This window comes from Haliotis cracherodii, unplaced genomic scaffold, assembly GCF_022045235.1.
Source record: "Haliotis cracherodii isolate W230 unplaced genomic scaffold, xgHalCrac1.p SCAF_5, whole genome shotgun sequence".
Classification (NCBI taxonomy): Eukaryota; Metazoa; Mollusca; class Gastropoda; order Lepetellida; family Haliotidae; genus Haliotis; species Haliotis cracherodii.
The window spans coordinates 6,937,047-6,965,010 of NW_027266308.1; the positions used below are offsets into that span (position 1 = coordinate 6,937,047).

At 41.1% G+C, this 27,964-nt stretch overlaps 1 protein-coding gene across 2 annotated transcripts; it reads left to right on the forward strand.

Annotated features, from left to right (window-relative positions):
• The first annotated feature begins 19,091 nt into the window (after positions 1–19,091).
• On the forward strand, positions 19,092–26,668 carry LOC139443921 (uncharacterized). Of its 2 annotated transcripts, none has more exons than XM_071224810.1 (5): positions 19,092–19,163; positions 19,891–20,033; positions 21,524–21,890; positions 24,453–24,671; positions 26,265–26,668. In XM_071224810.1, the coding sequence occupies exons 2-5, from the start codon at positions 19,932–19,934 to the stop codon at positions 26,480–26,482; spliced, it is 906 nt and encodes a 301-aa protein (XP_071080911.1). In that variant the 5' UTR covers positions 19,092–19,163; positions 19,891–19,931; the 3' UTR covers positions 26,483–26,668. The 2 variants fall into 2 exon arrangements, with proteins under 2 accessions (XP_071080911.1, XP_071080912.1); XM_071224811.1 differs by having other exon boundaries at positions 19,098–19,163; positions 19,894–20,033.
• The last annotated feature ends 1,296 nt before the right edge of the window (positions 26,669–27,964 follow it).

Genomic DNA, 27,964 nt, shown 5'->3' on the forward strand with positions numbered 1-27,964 from the left:
CAACATCAACTTGAATGCCGCCACACACTATCAAGGTTCCATCTCCATGTTGTACAATGGTATAGTTGGCGTATTGTTCTGTGTCTTCCCTCAAGAAACCCGCTATGCTAGACAGTATCTGGACTCGTATGTGAAGAGGACATTTCGCTATTGGCTGACCCTCCAGTTATGATTTTCATCTGTGAAGAGGACATTTCGCTCTCGGCTGACCCTCAAGTTATGATTTGACAAAGGCATCCTTTGCTGTCGAAGGTGTAGACACAGACAGTGGAACGTGCTGTACCTGCCTCCGGGGCGGCGGCCATCTTGCCGAGGAAAGGGGGTTAACTGACTATGAAAGTCCAGTTTCTACTCTTGCCGAACTAGGCCGGAATTATTGAGTTATATTTTGACTGGACTAACGAGTCTATGCACTGTCCAATCAAAATCGCGTAACGCATTGGACATCCGGTTCGTAAACTGCCGTGCAGATTTCGGTCTATTGCAGGATTTGTAAAGCATGTATACCGTCAACTTAGCGTCAACCGATACTTTCCAAAGAGAGAGAGAGACAGACAGACAGAGAGAGAGAGAGAGAGAGAGAGAAAGAGAGAGAGAGAGAGATGCGTGTGTGAGCATGTGTACCGTCAACTTAGCGTCAACCGATAGTTTCCAAATCTTTTCATGTTTTTAATCAAGGTACTCACGTGATAAATGGAAAGACCCGTTTTATTACAATATAGATCTTGATTATCGATCAGATCGTCCTGACTGGGCGCCGCCATTTTGTTTGAAGCAAATGCAAGTGATATCAGAGGTGGAATCTAATTGGTCAACAAGAAGGACATAGAAGGGACATAACTCGTAATAGTCACTGGTGGCGCTACGATCGAGCCCATAAATTCCAACCTAGTTTGCCAAGGGTGGTAACTGGACGTTTACAGTTAGTTAAGATGGGAATATGAAATGCGGGTCCTTCTGCTTGGAGAAAATTCCGAACTATCTGTGAAGACATCCTGTTCCCTGCCAGCCTTTGAAGATCATTATCTACCCTCCAGTACACCAATCAAATATGTGTTGTCTCCCTTGGACGGCCTGTTCGTGTTCTTTCTGTGAGCAAGTCAGCTTGGCAGTGTCATGTTATCACACACACTGACAAAAATAGTAAATGAAGTCTACTTACTTAGTGCATGTAACTGTCCACTCAGACACTGACATGCTGACCCGTGAAGGCCCGGGTTAGAATAGGCCTTCAGAAACCCATGCTTGCCGAAAAAGGCGACTTTGCTTGTCGTAAGAGGCGACTAATGGGATCGGGTGGTCAGGCTCGCTGACTTGGTTGATGCATGTCATCGATCCCAATTGCTTGGATCGATCCTCATGATGTCAATCACTGGATTGTCTGGTTCAGACTCGATTATTTCTAGACGGCCCTCATACAGCTGGAATATTGATGAGTGCAGCGTTAAACAACAAACCAACCAACAAACTGACATGCAACCAGACTTTACTAACCAGTTGGTATCTATTTGCTAATTAGACTAGTAGGTGGCCTTCTCGTACTAATCTGTTAGTAGATATCACTATTCATATTTCAAAGAATACTGAAATAGTATGTCTACTAGGTTTGTAGTAAGGTTTACTACACATTAATAAAAGCTCGTTTCTCGGTCATTTTTTTGCGGTCTCTGTTGACTGCTGCTGAATACAAATTGCAACAAGTAAATAACAAATGGCATAAACACATCCCTTCTTCATTGTACTGCCATTGAAAACTTCCATAACCTTCTAACTTTTATCAGTCATGAAACAATTACATCAAATACGTTACAAAGCCAATATATACCCAACACTCTGACCCATAATCATTTCCTTGTCTCAAAATGGCAGGATAGTAAATTCGAAGTTTACCAATCTTCTGGCCGCTGTTCACTAATTAAGTAAGTAGAATTCACTAGACTTCTTTTTCTTAGTGCAGGTACGACTTGCTGTATACTCGTTCCTTTATTTGTTTCCATCAGTATATACGCTGGCAAAGTTAGAGTGAGTGAGTGAGTACAGTTTTACCGGGAACTGAACTTCTCCAATCATCGGAGTCTGGTTGTCGTTGAAGCAGATCTTCTCGTACGCCCTGTACTATGCCATACGGTACATGAGCCTTGATGAAATCACTTTAAAATTCCAAACTTGATGTATACGGACCAGTGTTTCATTGAGGATTTTTTCGGGATCGAATTGCGTGCATGTACGGGTATGTGAAACACTCTACCTTTTCTTAATTTCTTATAGACTTTGGAATAGAAGAATCGATGTAGTATTCAGTGTATGGGTTTCGAGTTCTGATAGCCAATGAGTGAGTGAGTTTAATTTTACGCCGCTTTTAGCAATATTCCAGCAATATCACGGCGGGGGACACCAGAAATGGGCTTCACACATTGTACCCATGTCGGGAATCGAACCCGGGTCTTCGGCGTGACGAGCGGACGCTTTAACCACTAGGCTACCCGACCGCCCCTGGCTAAGTTAGAACCTGAGTAGTGAACAATAAATATGGCAAGTAAAAAATAATTATTTTAGGTGTGCATGTCAATACTGTTGACAACAACTTTGAAACGCATATTGCGTAAATTAACTCAATATCAAGTGACGAAGGATGATTGTTTTATTTAAGATAAAAGAGACAAGAGACCTACAACTCCTTTCGATCAAAGGCTAGAAACTCCGGTCCCTCAGGATCGGTTGGTTCTGGTCCAAGAAAACGCGATGCTAACAGTGTTGTTATTGGCCTGCGCTGTTCGTGGAAGATAACATTGGTGGTCCTATAGGAGCATCCTTCAAAGGTAAACGAACCTGATCGTCGTTAAACATTCTGACCCGAAACCCATTTTAGCCGCTAAATATGGCACACTCTACCTATGGGAGTACCTATCCTGCCCAGGAATCGCCTTCATTTACAGATCTAAACACGTAACTTCGTTATACCACTAGAACTCCACTGCAGGACCAAGAGATGTTAACAAGCCGTGGTTTTACTCTTCCGGACAATGCGTCTCAATAATTACTGTTTCGATCGATAGAGAAGGGCGGTGCCTCGTCCTGAAAACTCAGATGTTTATAGGTGCTGTACTGTTGTCATCATTGCTAATAAAGTCAATCCTTAAATGACATCCAGCTTCTCAACATGCAGGTATGCTACTTACACTAAGTTTTTCAAATCAAATCCCGAGGCTCACTACACTACTGGATTGTACGGAAGATTCCTCGGGGAGATCGACTACATTTAAACAGACGCTCAAACAAGCATTATTGGCGTCTTCTGTCACTGTAATTTCTCACGTTGTCATTTGAGACACGTGGACCACGAAAGCCTTGTGATAATAAATCATTACACTTGTCGAATAGCATTTCCCGCCATATGTCGGCGGTCGTCTGCGAGTGATATTGATCGCACAATGGTCAATAATTCGCCTCACTTCATAACCATTATAAGCTATAAGGCCTCTGACCATCAGGCTGTCACGACAGTCACCAGCGGACGGGGATCGTCCATGTCAAACAGGCAGGGGATGGGAGCGAAATAAGGATCAATGACATGCCCGGCGCCACCAATTGGATCAGTGCAACAACCCACATGGCAGACCCAACAGCTTCCACGGGACATGTACTCCACGTATGTACAAGCTTACACTCAGCGTTAAGTAGAAAATCTCTATATATTGTTTCCATGGTTACGTTGACAATTTAAATTGGAACACCGCGTCAGCTATGTAGGTATCTACCACACGGCTTGGTCGATAGATTCTGATTAGCTTTGTAAGGCTGCCTTAAGTCTTTAATGGGTTTAAATTCTATATAGCTTCGGAAAATGCTTTCAGATTTTAGCTTTGGGAAATCATAAACGCGTGGTGTCTATTGGCGTGGAGAAGGCTTCAATGCTATACGGTTCCTGGTATTAGCCACGTGATCATATAGACGTGCAATTAAGTCCAGGAATAGAATGGTGATTTATCGTATAGTAAGGAGTTCATACCATCATTATCTACCGTATATCTGACGTATGTCTTTGCTGAAATCAAATCTGTTACCTCAAGCTCAGCACACATTTTGTCATTAGATTGTATGAATCGCGCATGGGAGTTGGTAAATGCGCCACTTTGTATTTATATAGGGACGTTATAGAGTGGTGCTGGATATCCATGTGTGTGATTATATTTAAGATCCAATTTTGGAAAATGTGAGATCCTGTGTTTATATTCGTGATTTTTACCGGGAACTGAACTTCTCCAATCATCGGAGTCTGGTTGTCGTTGAAGCAGATCTTCTCGTACGCCCTGTACTATGCCATACGGTACATGAGCCTTGATGAAATCACTTTAAATTCCAAACTTGGTATATATCGGACCAGTCTTTCATTGAGGATTTTTTCGGGATCGGATTGCGTGCGTGTACGGGTATGTGAAACACTCTACCTTTTCTTAATTTCTTATAGACTTTGGAATAGAAGAATCGATGTAGTATTCAGTGTATGGGTTTCGAGTTCTGATAGCCAATGAGTGAGTGAGTTTGATTTTACGCCGCTTTTAGCAATATTCCAGTAATATCACGGCGGGGGACACCAGAAATGGGCTTCACACATTGTACCCATGTCGGGAATCGAACCCGGACGCTTTAACCACTAGGCGTGACGAGCGAACGCTTTAACCACGAGGCTACCCGACCGCCCCTGATAGCCAATGAAGGCGTCCATCCAAAATAACTTGTCCTACCTGGTTCTGAACTGTCAAAATTGATTTATTCTATTTGAAAATATCATGTATGTATATTTTGTTATAGTTTCGTATAAGTTTAAGTTTTACATTTATTTAAAGCATTACGTTTGGCTTTTCGTTGATGACGTCATTGCAATAATTACTGTTATAACTCATCATGATTATATTTATTGGTATTTACCGGTTGTCCCTCAGAAAGCTGTCTGATTGGACCACAACATTGACAACTATTTTGCGTTAGTAATTCCGTGTTATGAGAAAGCCCAGTCACCGATAAGGGAATAGGATTGTACTGAATCAATGATTCAGTCGTTGAATTAATGAATGGATCATCGACTGAATGCCTACCTCAGCGGGAGACTATATTCAGCTGTAAATTGTCACATCATATTAATCCGTTTAGCAGAACCAAGAACAACTCCCACGGAGATTTGAAGTGATTTACATCTTGGAGAATACTTTCATTCACTCTGCGGGATGTTTTTTATTTTGGTTTCCGCTGAACGGCCGTGAAACAGCCATTCCGAGTCCACGCGAAAGTGTACGTCTGTTGAGCGCCTTTGAAAGTCTCATCATTAGGTAAAAGCGTGTTGCGTTTCACCACAGTGTTTTCTGGGCATACTGTCACAGCAAAGAAAGTTAATATGTGAGAGTGATCGATAAAACAATCTTAAAACCACTTTGCGTCAATCAAACATGGTTTCGCGGTTTCTTTCTTCGAATATTAATCAAGTTGATATGATTAAAGCGACGTGCAGCATTGGCGCCGTGGCGTGGATCTGTCACATTTAATAACCATTCGGTACAGTGAAAGGATACTGGCTATAAAGCCAACAGAACCAGTCGGTTTAAAAATTACCGTTCCAATGTGCTTTCAATTTAAGGAATGGATCGATAATGAGAAGAAATGTGCATTCGCTGGAAAATTATTACGTTCATGAAAGTCGCTTTAGTAGTTTTATAGACCCTGCAGTACCTAGATGGAAGACGAGCTGGTGTGAAATGACACTGGGTTTATACCAGTCATTAATATTTGAATACTTGTCAACATATAATGTTGGTGGTAATTTGTTGCAGGACTTTCCACGCGATAGGAATAGTTGGAGTACTAAAGAATTATTTATGGGTTGTCAGTCCTGCCAATGTCTTCACACGAAGGAGAGAGGAGTGCACTGGTGCAATTACTAAGGCTGTATGGTATAGCCATGGGGAAATTGAATAAAGCTACCTGCTTTTGTTTCGAAATCAGATTTTCACGCATCGCCACGTAACATCTCGAAAGATCACGCAAAACGCATCTATAAGAACTTGGCAAAACAGCAGGTACACCAGGTAGCGTTACGCATCACACCCAGTAGGTTGTTGCAACACGCAGCATCTCATAGCGTCACGCACCATCCAGTTGCGTCAAATATCACTTCGTAACGTCATGCAGCGTCAAGTTGCGTCAAACATCACTTCGTAACGTTATGCAGCATCCAGTTGCGTCAAACATCACTTCGTAACGTCATGCAGCATCCAGTGGCGTCAAACATCACTTCGTAACGTTATGCAGCATCCAGTTGCGTCAAACATCACTTCGTAACGTCATGCAGCATCCAGTGGCGTCAAACATCACTTCGTAACGTCATGCAGCATCCAGTTGCGTCAAACATCACTTCGTAAAGTCATGCAGCATCCAGTTGCGTCAAACATCACTTCGCAGCATCACTTGCAGCATCCAGGGGCGCGTTGCAAGCCACGAATCGCTAAGAGAAAGAAAATTAATCGCTCATCCCGGGGTCTGCAACAGTCTTGCGCACTCTTCCAAAATGGCAACTACCGCTTGATTGCCTTGACGTTATGAAGATCATAATAGAAAAGGCTCGATGACGAGCTGATGAAATTTATGACTACTTTGAAAATGTGGAGTAGACTGAGGATGATGGGGTGTTGGCTACCTTTGCTCATTTTCTCGTTGATCCAATCAATAATTCCTTGTTCCGCTGTCAAAGTAAGCCGCCATTTTGGTTTGAGAACGAAGCGACCTCAGTCAGCGATTGTTTCGCTTGCAAGCGGCTGAAAGTTAGCGCACTGTTGTAAGGCGAATCGCTGTACATCGGTTACAAGCGATTGGCGCTTTGCAACGCACCCCTGTTGCATCAAGTCGCGTCACACATCATTTCGTAACGTCATGAAGCATCCAGTTGCGTCACACATCACTTCGTAACGCCATGTATCATCCAGTTGCGTCAAGTCGCGTCGCACATCACTTCGTAACGTCATGAAGCATCCAGTTGCGTCACACATCACTTCGTAACGCCATCTAACATCCAGTTGCGTCAAGCTGCGTCGCACATCACTTCGTAACGTCATGAAGCATGCAGTTGCGTCAAGTAGCGTCACATATCACTTCGTAATGCCATGCAGCATCAAGATGCGTCAAGCTGCGTCGCACATCACTTCGTAACGTCATGTCACACGTCACCTCGTAGCGTTACGCAGCATATCAATTCCCGATGGATAAATACTATGTAATACATTTTTTTTTCTATGAACATGTATCTCAAAATATCGGTCTCCAGATAAAATAGATACAGCTGTTCTACCCATTGAACAAGGGTGACATCACAATCAAAGCTGTTGCACACTTTCAATGAACTAACCAATCATCATGAATCTTCAAGAAAATATTTTGACCGATATTCAGCGTGTAGTATTTGTATTCTGAGAGAAGTGGTTGCCAAGTGGTTAAAGCGTCTCTCGTCACGTGCGACGTCCATGGGTACGCTATCCTCGGTCAACGTCTGAGGTGAGGTGAAATTGGGTTTAACGTCGCGTCCAAGATTATTGCACTTATATAGCGACGTGCATGTACGTGTGTGTGTTTGTGTGGCTGCTTGTACATCTCCGGACTGATGCCGATTTATAGTGCTAGTCCACAGAGATACCATGCCGCAGTTTAAAATGAATACCCCACTCAGAGACAGTATACTGACTCCGAGCCGACCAGTCCTTCTTTTAGCCCCTTAATGCCGAGCGCTAGACAGGGTAACAACAAGTTTTAACGTCTTTTGGTATGACGCACTCGGGGATCGAACCCCGTACCTTCCGCACTCCGGGCGGACGCTCTACCTCTAGACCACGGAGGCGGTGGTCAACGTCTGATGTCTCCCATCGAGATATTGCTTGAATATTGCTAAAATCGGCATAAAACCATAATGACTCATTATGATGAAAGAGCAGATCAACTGCGGCCATCAAAGCTGCGTGACAATGAATATACGATGTACTTCTAAAGAGTAGAACGTCGATGTAGCTGTTCAAGCCGCGAGCCTAACAGGCTGATATGGGGTTGTATTCAAATATTCTGAACGGTCGAAATCTCCCCAAATCTAGACCCTGAGAAAATCCATATGTGAAATAAAACAATTATAACGCGTGTCGTTTCGAAAGTCCTCCAACCCTCTCCTCCATTCTTGTAATATGTACTAAACCTTAGTTGCCAATAACCCCATGATTGACAATCGGGCGGTCGTTTAATCACCAAACACTAATCAATCTCAAGACAGAATGAGCGTAGTCTTGTTGTATTTCTTTATAGTTTAATCATACACTCCCTATCAGACTAGCATTGATTTTCTTGAGAACAAAGCAAAAAGGAGACTTGGAGGGCATCAGAAGACCTATACGTTGGACCCACCGTCATCGACTCATCGCGTGCTAAGTCCAACAATGCCTATCATTTTGTTTGGGCGGTTCATGATCGGAGTCTGTTTCCTGAGAGGTATTGATTAGGCAAATTCACACACGGATGCCGCTTACATGTTTGCTTTTTGATGTCTCCTAAGGATCTCTCCCGACTTTATAAGCACGCCGTTCGCGGAAAAACGTGGCTTATTAACTAAATCTTTGACTTGAGGAATATCTTCCATAATCCCTCGTCAATAAAGCCGATGTCAGCAACTATCCCGTGTCTACAGTTCCATTAAGAAGGATATATGCTTGTTTGAAACGACTGCACATCAGCATATTTATACAGGTACCCCGGTGGTGATAGATGTAATTGGATTGACTCCCAAAGTCATTCTCCGACAAGATCATTACTGTGGCGTGGTGTGGTCTAAGAAATCGTTTAAACCCATTGTAGTTCACCAACCTGAATAACACCGCATTCTGTTTGGCGTGCCATGTTTATAGATTGGAAAACGAAGCACCCTTTCAATCAAATTCGTCCTAAAGTTTTCTTTCCTGAAGCCATTACGTTCCTCTTGACCTCTGAAGGTCATGGACCACCTGATGCCGCGCTGCGCAGGGAAATGAAACCAGTTCTAGGTCGTAAAAACGCACCAGTGAAGGGAGATTTCTACACGTGTAGACCGACTCTGACCCAAAGACATTTCCATTAATAATTACGCCTTCCTATTGCTCTAAGGAGCTCAGAGTCGATGTAATAGCTTACATAGTGTTCTCCAAACACAACTGCAACATTACAGGTTATGTCAATAAACCACGTTGCCACTTAAATGGAATTTAATCCTATTATAAACCACAAATATTTGAGAAATGCACCTGATTACGCAGTACTGTTTTCCTAAGCAGGAGTGTTTATCGAACGAGGATGTTTGATGTAAGTGCACTGGCCTTGATTTGTCTCCAGATCCCAACCCGTCTGATAATTGAATGTATGGCAACAGCCACACCACTGCGAGAACTTCTGGGGGAAATCGATCTGATAACGTTAATTATTTAGGGTTTTGTCCCTTCTGTTACATGTACATTAAGTAGGTGGACAGCATATGGTCAAAGCAATGTAGGCGTCAGGCCATCCTGAATATTGTGTTTTTCATCTCCATGCTGAGTTCACAGAGAATATTTGGTCGGTCGGAATAAATTTAAAAAAACTAAACATGTAGATGTCTTTTGTTTAAGACATGTGCAAATTTGTCACAATTGTTTCCTTATTGAAACACAAAACACTAAAAAAGACCTTATCTCAGAAAAGGCAAAGACGTTGTATAACTGCTTATACACCAGGGCCCACATGCACAAAGCAATCTTAGCGCTAAGACTATGGTAAGCCTGTGTTAAAGTAGGGGAGTTACGATCACCTTAGTGCTAAGATCGCTACGTGCAAGTGGGCCCAGAATCCCTTCACCCGCTCATGAACATTTAACCCCATGTTCCACGGCCCCGTAGCACAAAGCGATCTTAGCGCTAAGACGATCGTAACTGTCCTACTTAAACGTAGATTTACGACAGTCGTAGCTCTAAGATCGCTTTGTGGAACTTACGGCAAACATTTACAAACCAACAATTTCAAATTTTAGCTGTACCGTTTAAGCTTAGCCGGTAGTTGTGTCGTTCTAGATCAGATTAGTCCAGCTTCATGTCTTAACACATTCTTATATAGTGTTTATAGTGTGACTGCTGATTTTTAAGCTTGAATAGACCGCCTCCGTGGTCTAGTGGTAGAGCGTCCGCCCGGAGATCCCGCGTCATACCAAAAGACGTTAAAAGATGATACTTGTTACCTTGTCTGGCGCTCGGCATTAAAGGGCTAAAACAAGGACTGGCCGGCGCGGAGTCAGTATTCTGTGTCTATGTGGGGTATTCATGTTAAACTGCGGCATGGTATCTCAGTGGGCTAGCACTATAAATCGGCATCAGTCCGGACTAGTACAAGCAGCCACACACACACACACAGATATATTCTACAATTCCTTGCTCAAATGAAAATAAACATACCTTTTCATTTTCAAAATTTGAGCTGCCTCTACATGAGTAAAGTCATATAAAATATCATATGTCTCACTTGTGAAGGCGAGTTATATTTACCATATTTATTGAGTTGCCTTAACATTTTGTTACTGTGACAATAATATCTTTATGTCTCCATTTTCAATATTTTAATACCGAAACTAATGACCAATATTTTAATTCTCTAACTTGATTCTAAACAAACAATAAAATTTCACCCAGAACAGCCGTATTTGAAGTATCTTTACCTATACCAAAAGCCTTTTCTAAACAGGGCATATGTACCTTTTCTACGGCATCATAATACTTCATTCTCCAAATTTCAGAACCATACATAGAGAGTATTATACGAGCATGTGTGTCATACTGCTGTTACGAACGGTTGTCAGAGTTCTTGTATTCCGAGCGAGAACAGAGGTAATACACGAATTCTTACACAAGCTCCGTACATTCAGTGTGACATACATGCATACATGTGTAATAATTTCTTTTCTACCCATTATTTCTATTGTCTTAGCTATGACGCTGTTTCTAAAGTGACGTCACACCGACCTAACGTCACAATAAGATTCGAATGACGTCAACAATTCATTCTGGATTACGTAAACAATACACTGGTGTGCGTGAAGCGATTGCACGTGATTGCACGTGATTGCAACATTCCATGTTGGACAATACATTATTTGGTACTTGCCATATTTTAAATTTCACGTTGGACAATATATCATTTGGCAAATGCCATGCTCTTAAACATTGCACGTTTGGCAATAAATCATTTAGTGAATGTCATGTTCTCAAACATTGGACGTTGGACAATAGATGATTTGGTGAATGTCATGTTATTAAACATTGCACGTTGAGCAATAGATCATTTAGTGAATGTCATGTTTTTAAACATTGTACACTGGACAATAGATCATTTAATACATGTCATGTTCTCAAACATGTCACGTTGGACAATAGATCATTTTGCAAATGCCATGTTCTTAAACATTTCACGTTGGGCAATAAATCATTTAGTGAATGTCATGTTCTCAAACATTGCACGTTGGGCAAAACATCATTTGGTGAATGTCATGGTCATTTACATTGGACGTTGGACAATACATCATTTGGTAAATGTCATGTTCTTAAACACCACACATTGGGCAAAAGATCAGTTCGTATATGTCATGTTCTCAAACATTGCACGTCGGGCAATAAATCATTTGGTACTTGTCATGTTCCCAAACATTGCACGTTGGACAATAAATAATTTGGTGAATGTCATGTTCTTAAAACAGTACACGTTGGGCAATAGATCATTTAGTGAATGTCATGTTCATTAACATTTCACGTTGGACAATAGAGCATTTGGTGAATGTCATGTTCTTAAACATTGCATGTATGGCAATAAATCATTTGGTGAATATCATGTTCATAAACATTGCACGTTGGACAATACATCCTTAAGTGAATGTCATGTTCTCAAATATTGCATGTATGGCAATAAATCATTTGGTGAATGTCATGTTCATAAACATTGCACGTTGGACAATACATCATTAAGTGAATGTCATGTTCTCAAATATTGCATGTATGGAAATAGATCATTTGGTAAATTTCATGTTCATAAACATTGCACTTTAGGCAATAGATCATTTGGTAAATTTCATGTTCATAAACATTGCACGTTGGACAATAGATCATTTGATACATGTCATGTTCTCAAACATGTCACGTTGGACAATAGATCATTTTGCAAATGCCATGTTCTTAAACATTTCACGTTGGGCAATAAATCATTTGACACATGTCATGTTCATAAATATTGCACGTTCGGCAATACATCATTTGGTGAATATATGTTCTTAAACATTGCACGTTGGACAAAAGATCATTTGGAGAATGTCATGTTCTCAAACATTGCACGTTGGGCAATAGATCCTTTGGTGAATGCCATGTTCTCAAACATTTCACGTTGGACAATAGATCCTTTGATACATGTCATGTTCATAAATATTGCACGTTCGGCAATACATCATTTGGTGAATGTATGTTCTTAAACATTGCACGTTGGACAATAGATAATTTGATACATGTCATGTTCTCAAACATTGCACGTTGGATAATAGATCATTTGGTGAATGTCATGTTCTCAAACATTTCACGTTGGACAATAGATCCTTTGGTGAATGTCATGTTCTCAAACATTGCACGTTGGACAATAGATCCTTTGGTGAATGTCATGTTCATAAGCATTTCACGTTGGACAATAGATCATTTTGTACGTGTCATGTTCTCAAACATTGCACGTTGGACAATAAATCATTTGATAGATGTCATGTTCTCAAACATTTCACGTTGGACAATACATCATTTGGTACGTGTCATGTTCTCAAACATTGCACATTGGACAATAGAGCATTTGGTAAATGTCATGTTCTCAAACATTGCATGTTGGACAATAGATCCTTTGATACATGTCATGTTCTCAAACATTGCACGTTGGACAATAGATCCTTTGGTAAATGTCAAGTTCTTAAACTTTTCACGTTGGACAATACATCATTTGGTAAATGTCAAGTTCTTAAACTTTTCACGTTGGACAATAGAACATTTGGTACATGTCATGTTCTTAAACATTGCACATTATTCACAAAGTAATACCAATCACATACATATTTGCATTCCGTGTTGAAGAAGGATTGAATATAGCTCTGGAGCTCTGTTGGTCAAAGAATGACGCAGAAGAATTGTTCTGAGCAGAATACAATGTGGACAAAGGCCAGAGCTCTTCTCGTGGTCAATACGAATCCATGCACCACTAGTTTTGCAGACTTGTAAAGAGGAAAATCAATTAACAGGCACAACACAAGAAGGTGAAAATGACCACGTGTACGCCCAGGGCTAATGGAGGCAGGATGTGAAGCACATATTAGTATGAATATGATATGATTACTTTACCCCCGGCCAAGACCGGGGAATAGAGGACTCCAGGGTGTGTAGCAACAGTAATTAGACCTCCGCCCTGTTAATACCCACCCCCCGGGCACCATGTTGGGTACATGGCCACTCAGACCACGGATGACTCCTGCAGTCACCATTTGATGACCAGCAACAGCGTCGCCAATTACATTAGGCAGGTTATGCGTCGGGGAAAATCAATGGAGTGATGCTATCAGTTTGTGAAGAATAATGCACCAGGGATCAGATGATATGCTTGCGGTTGTCTACTTTTTTGTATCATTTAATGAGGTTTGATTATCAAATATGTTATCTCCCATCGTAATGCTTGCATGCGTTTTTGGTTAGTGGTTTATTTCTTATCTTCACTAAAATTTGCATTCCAATATTAATGCACCATTTTGGGGACACATTGTGCATTTTCAGTTTCACGTGGCTAGAAAACTACGAAACTAATCAATATCTCAGGAACGAACTCAATCCAATGAACCCCACCCTGCAAAGTGTCCAGTCCTCTTAGAAAGATCACCGCACGCGATCTACCCATCACGTTTCATATGAAAAAGAAAACCTGATGACATTATATTTCTTTAATATTTTTATTCCACAAATGTCATTAAAGTTCCTTATTACATTGCCATTTAGTTCTGAGAAAGTATATGATACAAGATGTTTCCCATGGTATGAGTGAGTGAGTGAGTGAGTGAGTGAGTGAGTGAGTGAGTTTGGTTTTACGCTGCTTTTAGCAATATTCCAGCAATATCACGGCGGGGGACACTAGGTGAGGTGAGGTGAAATGGGGTTTAACGTCGCGTCCAAGATTATTGCACATATATAGCGACGTGCATGTACGTGTGTGTATGTGTGTGTGGCTGCTTGTACTAGTCCGGACTGATGCCGATTTATAGTGCTAGCCAACCGAGATACCATGCCGCAGTTTGACATGAATACCCCACTCAGACACAGTATACTGACTCCGAGCCGACCAGTCCTTGTTTTAGCCCCTTAATGCCGACCGCCAGGCAGCGTTACAACAAGTACCATATTTTAACGTCGTTTGTTCCAATGTCGTGAATCGAACCCGGGTCTTCGGCGTGACAAGCGAACACTTCAACCGCTAGGCTACCCGACCGCCCCTCCCGTGGTATGAGACAAATGGGGTATATTAAATGCAATTATCTACATCTGGCATCCATGAATAAGATGACAAGTTTCAATAGAGAACTACTTTTAAGGAGCAAAATAGACCATGCATCGTGATATGTCATTTCAAAGTAACAAGCGTAAAATTCTGACACTTTTGGGTTTCAATGCAATGGCGTCATAAAAAGACGCTTCAAATGTTGATTTGGTGGTCACAATGAATGGTGATCGGGGCTAGAAGGATTGAGGATTTTTTTAAGATAAATTGTTATGGTCGTGAACATTCCATGTTTCAACACTCATCCGGATTTTCTTGTGCACATTGAAGAAGAGTGTATATAGCCTTTATATATACTCGCCAGATCAACCGGACTGAGAAATATCTCAACATACGAGAACTGACAAGACCAGTAATTAAGTAAGATAAATGTACATAAAGATTCCCCTAAAAGGTAATAGCAGTACTCTAGCCCAAATTGACTAGACAGCATTAAAGGATCACTGTGGACTGTGCCCTGAAACAGACAATGAATAAAAAGCCATTTATCAAGAGACTCGTGATTACTGAGAAAACTAGTCGAAATTAGGTACTGTCAGCCAGCTCCGCAAAATGTCCAATTAGCACAGGACGGTAGGTGTAATTGATTCCTCGCCATTTTCTTCCAACAGTCGGATTCTATCTTCATTGAGCACTTCCGGTTCAATGGCGGGAAGCGCCTTCAGCCGCTTTTTAAAGTGTCTCTTGTCATGGGCAAATTAGTCGCGATTACCGATACCTCCGCTGGGGGTCTGACCGCCGGCTAGGGGCCAACATTGATAGTGTTTGGAAATGTCCAGAAATTGTTTGGATGTAGGAATCTCAATCCCATGATATCGATTTCCCGGCTGTCACCGGCTCTCCGGACGTAGGTAAAGAGCATATCAGATTGAACAGAGCGGCGAACTGACGCACGCGTCACAGCACTATTTTAACTGCCGGGCAAGTTAAAGTAGAATGTATACTTGAAAATTAGATTTGACAAAAAATACAAATATTACTTGTTTGAAAGCAAAGGCTTGTCAGATACACATTGATGTGATGCGTGTAAGATCGCCTATGGTACCCATATCAAATACATCGCCATCGAACCCGTGAAGATTCCGGGGTAGAATAGGTCTTCAGCAACCCATGCTTGCCGTAAAAGGCGACTCTGCTTGTCGTTAAATTACGTGGATCGATGCTCATGATGTCAATCACTGGATTGTCTGGTCCTGACTCGATTATTTTACAGACCGCCGTCATATAGCTGGAATATTGCTGAGTGCGGCGTTAAACAACAAAAAACAACAACAAAAAAACAACATCGCCATCGAATAGGCATTTCTTGTTTGTTTCATTTTTATTCACCGTCAAACATGGGTACATATACTATCCATTGCCTCTATATAGCAGTTGATTGTAATGTCGGATGTAGGTGAGGTGAAATTTGATTTTAAGTCGCGTTCAGTTAGATTATTACAGAGATTATCAACGTGCATGAATGTATGTGTGTGACTAGTCAAGACACGCTGGTTAAATGCTAGCCCACCGAGATGCCATGCTGCAGTTCAACATGGATTCCCCACTCAAACACAGTATACTGACTCCGAGTCGACCAGTCCTTGTTTTAGCCCTTTATGTCAAGGAATCGTGAAGATCCGGGGCAGAATAGGTCTTCAGCAACCCATGCTTGCCGTGAAAGGCGACTATGCTTATCATAAGAGGCGACAAACGGGATCGGGTGGTCAGGCTCGCTGACTTGGTTGATGCATGTCATCGATTCCAATTGCGTGGATCGATGCTCGTGATATCAGTCACTGGATTGTCAGGATCAGCCTCGATTATTTACAGACCGCCGTCATTTTGCTGGAATATTGTTGAGTGCGGCGTTACTTATTGAATAAATTGATTATCCCCTTATGCCGACCGCAAGGCAGTGTAATCGTGTGCATTCCCTTCGTTTTTGTGAAGAGAAAAGGGTTAGAATGGGTGGCTGTTGTTTTATGCCGCAGTCACAAATATTCCAGCAATACGAAGCCTGCCTGTAGATGATCGAATCTGGATAAGGAAAATCAGCGGTTGATAGCACTGGCAGTGTCTCTGTGGTCGGGTACGATGACACACAATCTACCAGGACACACATTGTGACCACCCGATCCTCATTTTAAATACCCACTACATTCATGGGATACTGGTGACCATTCTGCCCCGGATATACCCGCCAACGGAGTGAATGGACGGTGGTATGCCATCTTCCCGCGCAAGGCAAGAGAGTTAACTGAACTTAAAAGTCCAGTTTCCACCCTTGCCGAACTAGGCTGGAATTCCTGGGCTTCCTTGCGAGTTATGTCCTTTCTATGCCTCTCCTATTGACCATTCAGATTTAACCTCTCGTATCACTTGCATCATTCGTGACCAACTCGTGTTATTCCGGGACAAGCCGAATAGCGACTCGTGCCCCTCTCATGGCCATTTTTGCGACCGGGTTCCGTCTTAGCGCAAACGGGCATACCTAAAACAATTGTCAACTCGTTGCGTAATGGTTCACATTTATTTCCCCATATATTATATATATTTCACATGCAATTTAAATCACATCGGGACATGCGAATTTATACAGTATGATTGAACACATTTAACTGTGTCTTGGGTATATTTTTAGATGCAAGACATATGTAAAATCAAAAATTATTTCTGAGGGATTCTTTGACGAAGAACTTGAAATCATACGCGCATTCTGATTGGTTTGTCGTATTTTTGCACATAACATTCATCGATAGGGGGACGAGTCTTCTTGCAGGTCACGGAAAGAGGCGAGTGGGGACGAAAGCACTTGCATTTGTCTCAAACAAATCAAGTCAAGACGATCTGATTGATAATCTAGATCTATATTGTGATAAAACGAGTCTTACATCGCGAACTGAGCCCTTTGATAAAAAACATGAAAAGGTTTAGAAAATATCTGTTGACAACGAGTTAGCGGTGCACATGTTTTGCAAATCCTGCAGTCGACCGAAATCTGCATGACACTCTACGAACCGGATTTCGATTTCGGTGCACGATTTTGATTGGACTATGCATAGACTCGTTAGTACAGCCAAAAGGTAACTCCACAATACCAGCCTAGTTCGGCAAGGGTGGAAACTGGACTTTTATAGTCAGTTAACTCTCTTGCCTCGGGAAGATGGTGGTATGCCAGCATAGCCATCAATGCCAATTTTGAGAGCTGAGTTTTTATTTTACGGCTTTTTGTAAGCAGGATAGCGCGATGTCTGGCCATTGTCTCGTCAAATATTCTCCTTTGGTACTCAATGTGTGGAAGAATTAAAACGATTTTATGTACGGAATAAAATATCACCTTACTGACATGGAACGCAATAAAATCAATACATCCTTAGAACAAACGGGCGGGCGAAGAGTGTTCTCTGATCGACGGACGATTTCAATGCATCGTCAAGAATAGCGCAGAGCAGCGGTGCTAAAAAAACACACACAATCGATACGTTATATCTTTTTTAATATTCATTCAATATTTCCGGTTTGATCCAGTATTACTTTTATCGTGGTAAAAGTGCATAATAAGTATATGAGATTTGACCTTTTCACAATTTAGATGTAGGGATATAAATTTATTCCCCTCGTGACGAAAGAAAGCGAAATGATTGTTAAACACTCATCTGCCTCTTTGGGGGTCTTTTGTCTGCGATTCCCAGATCCCGCGAGCTCTGTGTAAATATGGTAATGAAGGGGCGGCTTTAACCAGATTAGGAGTAAGTCAGACAGCTTGTAGCTCAATCGGCACCGGCTTAAGAGATACTGTCCAATCAGGCACATTGTTCTTACTATATCCAGTAGGTCAGTCAATGCTGAATCAACGTTCTATAAGGCTACACGTTTCAACGAGATGTCCTTTCTTCGTGAATTTAACCTTACGTCGTTTCATTCTTTAAGGTAATTTAATTTATGGTTTGTATTCTTTATGTTAGATTGAGAGAAAGAATCGAAAATTCAAGAACGTATGTTGTACTACATTTAGAAACAGAGCATCACCTAAGTCTCAGGTTACTTCGTTTATCAAAGAATTAATAGATAAATATGATTATGAATTCATTTTTAGAAAATGTTATTGTGCATAAGATGATTATCTTTTATGATATGTATTTGATATTAAGGTAACCAGAGGTTTTAAGAAAACAAAATTGTTTTACAAATCTGAGTGAGGATTCGAACACGCGTTCCAAAGTTTATACAGCAGAAATACCTTTTAGGTAGAGTTATTTGCCCCTAGCTAATTAGGGGACCGGTGAATGATTGTCTCCTAATTCAGATGTTTCGAAGAAATGACAGAATTATATGGAACATGTCTGAAGAGAAAATATATTTTAAGCGTGAAATATGTCAAACATAACATACACGAATATTGTGTTTGTAATTTAAGTCTGTAAAAAAGCTGGATGTAGAAATAAACAATAACAAGTCCCCGATACATTTGGAAACCTGGTTTTACTTTCGTCTGCTGTCTGACTGCCGGCTCGTCTTGAAACAGCTTCCATCGGGCTAAATTTACCGTAATTACAATCATACAGCTAACACTAGTCGACTTTATTATTTTGTGGAAATGTTGAAACATGCACTCGTCTGAATGCTCGTTCTCTGGGCAAGCACTAGCTTAGGGATACTGTCAAGATGATTCATTGATTTGGGAATCTGTAATGTGAACGGTGCGTAATGGACTTAGTCATGACGGCTGTTAGTTCATGCTTCAGGGTAAATGCTGTTGCTCCATTTCGGGGAGAAATGTCTCGCTTGTTACTTGAAATGTGGTAACCAATGTTTTCTATTTACGATTTAACATGTTTAAATTACCTTATATGACGATCATTAACGACTGTTTTCCATGTGTGCATTCATTACACGTTAGCCTACAGGTACCTTGGCCTATAGCATAGCCCTAAACTAGTATTTATTTGAAATAAGATGTGTTAGGCTAGGCAATTGTTTACATTAGATGTCTGGCGGTCGGGTAGCCTAGTGGTTAAAGCGTTCGCTCGTCACGCCGATTCCTGACATGGGTACAATGTGTGAAGCCCATTTCTGGTGTCCCCCGCTCTGATATTGCTGGTATATTGCTAAAAGCCACATAAAACCATTCTCATTCACTCATTAGATGTCATGGTCACAAATTACATGCAGTGAAAATATATTGTAATGGTGAATCATGTTAACCATTTACAGCTTTTTTTTCATGTTTAACTTATTTTTCTCTGTGTCTGATATGTCTGTTTATTCTTCCAGCAGTGTTCGACACTGCCTGTCAGGCAAACTGAAGCAGTATCATGAATGTGTTGAGCTGGTTTAGAAAAGATCAAGTTCGTCTGAGTACAGAGGAACAAGGGTGCAACATGGAGACAGTCGATGAACTGTTGAGAGAATACCAGGTATTTATCCAGTGTCTGTCAATGACATTCTGTTCTCCACTTTCCATGCTTGTGTATGCTCTTCAATTTACGGAGAATAATAGGTTTTTGTCTAGATGATCTAGTTCAGGTCGAGAGAGAAAGTTTATTTGGGAAACTGCTGGTCATATTGTTGTCCATTGACAGATGGGGATGAGGTAATAATTAAAAGATGCCATAAGTATCAATGTGAAAATGAACCGTAACTTGCAGCAGACGGAACATTCCGAGGAAATTGAAATTTTTTACGGAGTAAGCACTTCCTGGTTAATGATTTTCATTGACAGACACCCACTAAAAGGCGTGTCCCGCGTGAGCGACCGGAAATCACAATTGCCGCGATACGATGAATACCGCGGTACCACGAGGTCCGAGTATACACGAAATATGTCAGAAATAACAAGAAAAATGGTGAATACTGGTCGCTAGCTTCGACGTGGACACTTTCAAGTGTATCCAGTCCTGAATGACATGTTGACATGTTTTAACTGTTCGAAAATAGGGTATGTGAAAATAGGAAGGCGGATGCCTCGATGCACACGCAACCCGCCAGTCACGACCTTGGGTGGATTGTGGTCCCTCTCGGCAGTGGAAGATTTTACATAGCGCTTTAATTACTTTCGCGGAGGTCGCGGGTGACAGCACAGTCACGGTGATTGAATTAATTAGTATCAAGCGCTTCACTGAATACTGCTGACCGCACCCGTCTTGCGTACAAGAGACGGCAGAGCCGTCTTGCATACACGTTACGTCTGCGACTGGTCTACTATCCCAAAGCGTGTTAATCAGTGTGATAAGATAAAGTTTCTCGGGTCCTTGGAGGTTTATTGCTGTAGTATATGAATTCAGAGACCGCTTATTTTAATCTTTTAATTTCAGGATTGTGATAAGGACCCTTTAATTTACATTCTTTATTATGGAATACTGTTAATGGTATATCCTTTGGGTGAGTGGAAAGTTCTTATTGTTGATGGTAGAACTTTTCCCTGCGTTGAATTATTCCTTTTCTGCCTCAATACTAACATATATTGGTGGCACAAGGTGTAGGAATTCGCTGTGCAAAGTTGTGTCCCTTGGGCACACCAGAGACCTTTGGTTATGGGTTTGAATCCCAGTTTGCCCTATTATGTTCTAGGTTTGTCAGCACCATACTCATGCTCATGGGTTTCACCAAAGTGGTAAACGTCTAAGATCTGCATCACTTTAGGCTTTCCTTCCACATCAAGCTGACTCCAGCGTTAGAAACTGACACTAGTCCTGTAGTCCTTGCCAAATTGCCCAATAGTGAAGGTATCTTAAGGACTAGCAGAAATTTGCTATTTTTATGAGATTTACTATACGTTATCATTAAAAGGACTAGTGGACTAAAACTATTAGTTTCTACTGCTCTGACTCTCTAATATTCCTGAAACACAGTCCAAAGCATCCACTAACTCCCTTATTTATGTCTTGTTTGTGTTTCTTTTTTTCAGAGAAGTTGCACACCAGAACAAATGGGAAAAATGCTTGAGAAAATCCAATCACAGAATTCAGTTCAGCATAAATTAGTGCAAAAGCTATTATTTGAAAGAAATCATATCTTAAGGATAAACAAGGAAATCAGCATGAAGAACAGTGAACTTGAGAGATTAGTGGAAAGGCAGCGGTGTGAGATAAACCGACTGAAGCAAGAGACAGGCTACGGGCAGACAGGCTACGGGCAGACAGGCTACGGGCAGACAGGCTACGGGCAGACAGGCTACAGAGGAGATGATATGTCTAACTGGCAGTCCGGTGTTGACCCATCTCGGATGGCAAATCAGAGGATACAAGATCTTAAACGCAAAAAGTTGCAAAAAGGTAACTTAGCTGACTTGTGATGATAGTTATGGATTTTATTTATCATATGAATCTGTGAGTGAATTTTAGTACTCTGATATTTGTTCATAAATTGCTTATTTTTAAATGCACTTTCCCACTCACTGAAAGCAATTTCACCAAATTAATAGGATCCTCCTGTCAAGAAAAAAGTTTCCTATTTTTTAACAGTGTCTATTTGTTATAATTCATGTAAGTGTTAAGTGGAACAGGTTGTTTTCCCTGCAGTAAATATAATTATTGATAATTGGGAAATTTCTTCGTCATGCCAAAGAGTCAGATGCGATTTTACATTTGGATACATGTGAAGCTTTTTCTTAGTGTCCAGGGGCGGTCGGGTTGCCTAGTGGTTAAAGCACATCATTGCATTAGCTACTTCTGTTGAATCTTTCGAGGTTAGTGCTCAGCCATATATAGTAGTAGTATAGGTAATGGGGGTTCTGGCTCACTTCCACTGGAGCGGGATTCATATACCTATACTGCTACTACAGAGGGAATTTTTTATGTGTAAATGACTATGCGATTCAACGATAGTCATGAGATTCAGCTAAATTGACCACCACCTGGAGTCTATGATATAAATTTTAATAGGTAATGATGGTTCTGGACCACTTCCACTGGAGCTGGATTCGTATTAAACGAAACATCAATATTAATTAATAATGAATAAAATTTACTATAGCCCATGAGGATATTGGAAAGGTGTAGGAGCAATAAAAAAATTAGCCACCGCGGCTAAGGTATCTAAAGATGTGGCCAAGGATTGGTTAAAGAAACAAGCGTTGTGGCAAATATATTTACCGGCACCGCGTTATATACCGAGGAAGAAGTTTGATATTTCTACGACGAATGAAGTTCATCAGGCTGACCTCTTGTTTCTTCCCCACGATAAGGTAAAACGCAAAACGTATAAATACGCTTTAACAGTAGTGGATGTGGCTAGTCGATACAAAGAGGCTGAGCCATTAACCTCGAAAGATTCAACAGAAGTAGCTAATGCACTGAGGTTCCGCTCATCACGCTGCAGACCCAGGTTCGATTCCCGACATGGTTAGAATGTGTGAAGCCCATTTCTGGTGTCTCCTGCTGTGACATTGCTGGAATATTGCTGATAGCGGCATAAAACACACTCACTCACTCACTTAGTGTCCCCTGTCTTAATATCACTGGATAATCATCGCTAAGAGAAGCATAAATCCCTTTTCCATCTTTTTCTCAGTTATAACAAAACATTAATTCCATTTGCAGGCCTCAAAGTTTAAAGTTTTGCTAAGTGGCTACAAGTATTTTTTTCCAGGTAGCCAGTGGTAAAATCAAAGAGTCAAGCAAATATTGTAGGTAGCCAAAAGCATTTGAAATTATCTTTTATCAAATAACTTTAATAATATGTACAAGTCATAGCACTAGTTTTGAAATTGTATATTAGTGGAAACTGTACTTGACTTTTGTTACTTGTGACTCGAACAATGATGCAATTTATGTTACTAGATTACATAGGTATATCATTGATTACATTATCAACTAAAGTAAAATACTAATTATTTTAATATTTATGTATTTTGGTACATTGTTGACTTTAGAAGGAATTATTTGCGAGTACAATTATTAACAGACATGTTTTCCAGCTGTTATTTATTTTTGTGTCTACAGATATGTAGCAATAGAATTTAGACGCCACAAGATATTTTTCTAGGTAGTCATTTGGCTACCTCTGAATTTTAGACAGTAGACAAATTGATATTTAGGTCGCATTGATGACCATTTTAGTCACCACTTTGAGGCCTGATTTGTTCTTAATATAGTTACCGCTGGATTGATTATGTGTGGCATTGTGATCAGATTCCAATTAATTGACTGAAACTGACCTGTCGTTATAAAACACTGCATTGACAGTGTTTCAGATCAGTTCATTTGCTTGGTCATTGACTGAGTATATTCCAAGATGTCCTGAATATTTTAGTTCAAATAAATAAAGGAAAACGTCCTATGAAAAGTTGATGAAATCATATAAAGGTCCCAATGCCATTTGTCTTCAGCCCAAACTGATTGACATTGCCAGTTGTATTATTACCCTGATCAATAGGTCAGCGTGCAATCGATATTCATTCTCAGCTCCCTGGGTCGTATACAACACAAGCTGTCTGTGATGCACTAGAGCAAGTGAGTTGAGTTTAACGCCGCTTTTAACAGTATTCCAGTTATATAGCGGCGTGTCAGCTTAATGTGGGAGGAAGTCCTAAATGATGCAGGTCTCAGACGTTTACCACTTTGGTGTACCCCACGAGCACGGGTGCTGACAAACCTAGAAACATAATCGGGGCGAACTGGGATTCGAACCCACAATCATAGGTTTCTGGCGTGCCCAAGGGACGCAACTCTGCACAGCGAACGCGTCGCCTTAGACGACTGGGCCACCCGTGCCCCCTGAAGCACTAGAAGGGTAACAGTCAGATCACCATTTCATCCTACCAGTTATTTTTTATTAATATTAATAACTCTTGGTGAATATCAACAAGAAAATGTGTGATGTTGTTGTCCTTGCAGTGTATGTGTACCTGTACAGTCCCCAGAGGGAGCAGATTCCCCCTGTCAGTGACATCACATCACGTATCGGAGAGGAGCTACTTCAGAGGGACATAGAACTTATTCCAGAAACGATCGACGAGACCCCTGTACCGGAACAGGCCAGACCGGCTATATTGTTATGTGTTAACGTCTCCAGACTGGGCACAGATGTCTCCAATGCCCTCAAAGATGTCAGAGGTAAGTCTGCCATCTACTGGTCTTGTTGTTTGAGGAATGATCTACATGAATGGAATTAGGTTCATGTACAGTTTAAAGAGCAAGTAAAGTGAAAAAGATTATTGCGATTTTGTTGCGAAAATCAGTTTTCCTTGATACATTCAGTCAATTTCCAAGAGAGAGAAATTCATAATATTCTTTGTCCACGTGAAAGTACTGAAATCACTCGGTTTGTAATCGGTTTCAAAATAAGAACCTTTTTGGGGGCGTGGCATAAAGCTACCGCCACAGTGGTGACAGCTGTTTTTATTTGCTTATATATTTGCCACGTTTAACTTTCTTGTGATTTTTAGCCGTTTTACATAAATAGTGTGTAGTGTGTACTACAAACATAACAACATTGCATTCATTGTTAAAAGTGTGAAACAACCCTTACTCTTGAGGGGGCACGGGTGGCCCAGTCGTCTAAGGTGATGCGATTCGCTGTGCAGAGTTGCGGCCCTTGGGCACGCCAGAAACCTATGATTGTGGGTTCGAATCCCAGTTTGCCCCGATTATGTTTCTAGGTTTGTCAGCACCATTCCCGTGCTTGCTGGTTTCACCGAAGTGGTAAACGTCTGAGACCTGCATCACTTCGGGCTTTCCTCCCACATTAAGCTGACACGCCGCTATATAACTGGAATACTGTTAAAAGCGGCGTTAAACCCAACTCACTCACTCACTCACTCACTCACTTAATTTTGACATAGTGAATAATAAAGATAACAAGTTAAGATTGGTAATTAGAGTTTTATTACTAACATCCTGTTTGGGTAATAAAACAAACGCTGCACCTAGCTCTGTTCAACACAATAAATACCTGTCATGGATTAATCCCCTGTGTAAAAAACTGAAGTCATCTTCAGTGTTGTTACTAAGGTGACATATGTTCCACACACGGATTCAAATGAACGTATCCCAAAATCTGAGCCAGATGCAGGCAGACTGGGCATTGGCCAGATTGTCATGATCATTGAAATTGTGCAGCGCGTCCAACACCAGGAACACGTTTTAACCACCAGAGTTCCGTTGAACAAAGCTGTCTTGGCGCTAAGGGGATCGCAACTCTCTTGGCGCTAAGGTGATCGTAACTCCCATTAGTTTTTTTTTGTACAATAGCACCCAGGAAGGGGATTCCCCGCAGTGGAGGAATCATTCATTTTGGCGAACAATTTCCCCTGTCGTTTTTTAATTGTTTGTTTTACGCTATTTACATTTTTTAGAATTTAGTTTTGGTCAAGCATTTGTGGTTAAGTATGCCCCAAAGTATTAAGATCTGCAAAGTTGCTATGTTGACTTTACTGGCCCTTTACAAACTGATGTCTGCACGGTGAGAACTTAGATAAAACTCGTTTAAGCAGGGATAAGTTAGGACTTAAACCATCCCCATAAATCAGATTATTTTTTTAGGTTCATGTTATCGGTATATTGAATTCAGAATTCTGTGCAATGATTTAAGACTAAACAATAAAGTCTCTTGCTCTTCATATACATCATAAGGAGAAGTAACTTAAGAGGAATTCCCTACAGCTATAAATATGATTATACATATATGGAACTATTCTCTGTCTACAGCAAGTGAAGATGTGGCTGTAGTTGTTCTCCATCACAAAGACGTCCATGTTCTGCCCAAACTCTCCAGTGAAAAGAGTTTGACCGGAGCCGAGTTCCAGGAGCTTGGCGCCATCGTAGACATGGCCTTCTGGAAGGAGAAGGGGCTGCACCAGTGTGATATCAACCAGACTGCTATTATGAAACTCGCAGACTTTCTTGCAGACTATGCCATTGCATAAAGGAATGGTGAAAGGACAGACGATGTGAAGCAGCAACAGTTGCTCATACTATGTTACTGTGATGTTGCGATGTCTCACTACTGAGTGTCATAGGGCTGTCTGGTAACCATGGTAACATCTGTTGTAGAGGATGTTGCTGTGATGCTACAATGTCTCACTACTGACTGTTATAGCGCTGTCTGGTAACCATGGTAACATCTGTTGTCAAGGATGTTGCTGTGATGCTACAATGGCTCACTACTGACTGCTATTGCGCTGTCGGGTAACCATGGTAACATCTGTTGTCGAGGATGTTGCTGTGATGCTACAATGGCTCACTACTGACTGTTATAGCACTGTCTGGTAACCATGGTAACATCTGTTGTAGAGGATGTTGCTGTTATGCTGCAATGCCAAACATCCTCTTTTTAGGGAGGTGAAAACATAAGATGCCTTGCTTTTTTATGAAGAACCCGTTCTTGAGTTGATTTGCAAAATAGAAGCATGACTATTTGCCTTGAAATCTTGTTTAATAGTAACTATAAAGTAATGCATACCAAAATGAGGGTGCTTCATTGTCAGTCATGCCAAGAAACCAAAGACAATGGGAGAGCGTGTGTTATAATATCTGAAATATGAGGTTTTGTGTTTCATTGGCTCATGGTGTGTGTTCATCTTTGAATAATGTGTGAGTTTTTGTTGATGCTTTGAAACAAATGACAGTATACTATCTGGATATAAAAGACATGGTCATTGAAAACTGTGTGATGCCATATCAAGGATCCTTCTAACAGCGGTACCGTATTTACCTGGATAATATACTGTCACAGTGCTTGAACATCTTCCTGAGGCAAGGGAGTTAACTGACTATAAAAGTCCAGTTTCCACCCTTGCCGAACTAGGCTTGTATTATGGAGTTACATTTTGGCTGGACTAACGAGTCTATGCATAGTCCAATCAAAATCGCGCACCGAAATCGAAATCCGCTTCGTAAAGTGTCATGTAGATTTCAGTGGACTGCAGGATTTGCAAAGCATGTGCACCGCTAACTCGTTGTCAACAGATATTTTCTAAATCTTTTCATGCTTTTAATGAAGGTGCTCACGTGATTTGATGCACTTCGCGATGTAAGACTCGTTTTATCACAAAATAGATCTTGATTATTGATCAAATCATCTTGACTGGGCACCACCGTTTTGTTTGAAGCAAATGCAAGTGATATGAGAGGTTGAATCTGATTGGTCAATAGGAGAGGCATAGAAAGGACATAACTCGTAATAGCCACTGGTGGCGCTACGGTCTAGCCCAGGAATTCCAGCCTAGTTCGGCAAGGGTGGAAACTGGACTTTTTAAGTCAGTTAACTCCCTTGCCTCAGGAAGATGGTGCTTGAAATGAATGTGTAACACACATTCTGTCAAGGTGTACTGTTTGCAGTATGTTCTTAAGGATGTAAATGTATTTCACGTGATCATGTTGATCTCTCAGTATAGAGGACGAGCGAC

What these genes read in the sequence shown, in the direction of transcription:
- LOC139443921 (XM_071224810.1), top strand. Translation starts at nt 19,932, where the DNA reads ATGAATGTGTTGAGCTGGTTTAGAAAAGATCAAGTTCGTCTGAGTACA. An exon ending in AACTGTTGAGAGAATACCAG is followed by an intron (nt 20,034 to 21,523) that starts GTATTTATCCAG and finishes TCTTTTTTTCAG; the next exon opens with AGAAGTTGCACACCAGAACA. An exon ending in ACGCAAAAAGTTGCAAAAAG is followed by an intron (nt 21,891 to 24,452) that starts GTAACTTAGCTG and finishes TTGTCCTTGCAG; the next exon opens with TGTATGTGTACCTGTACAGT.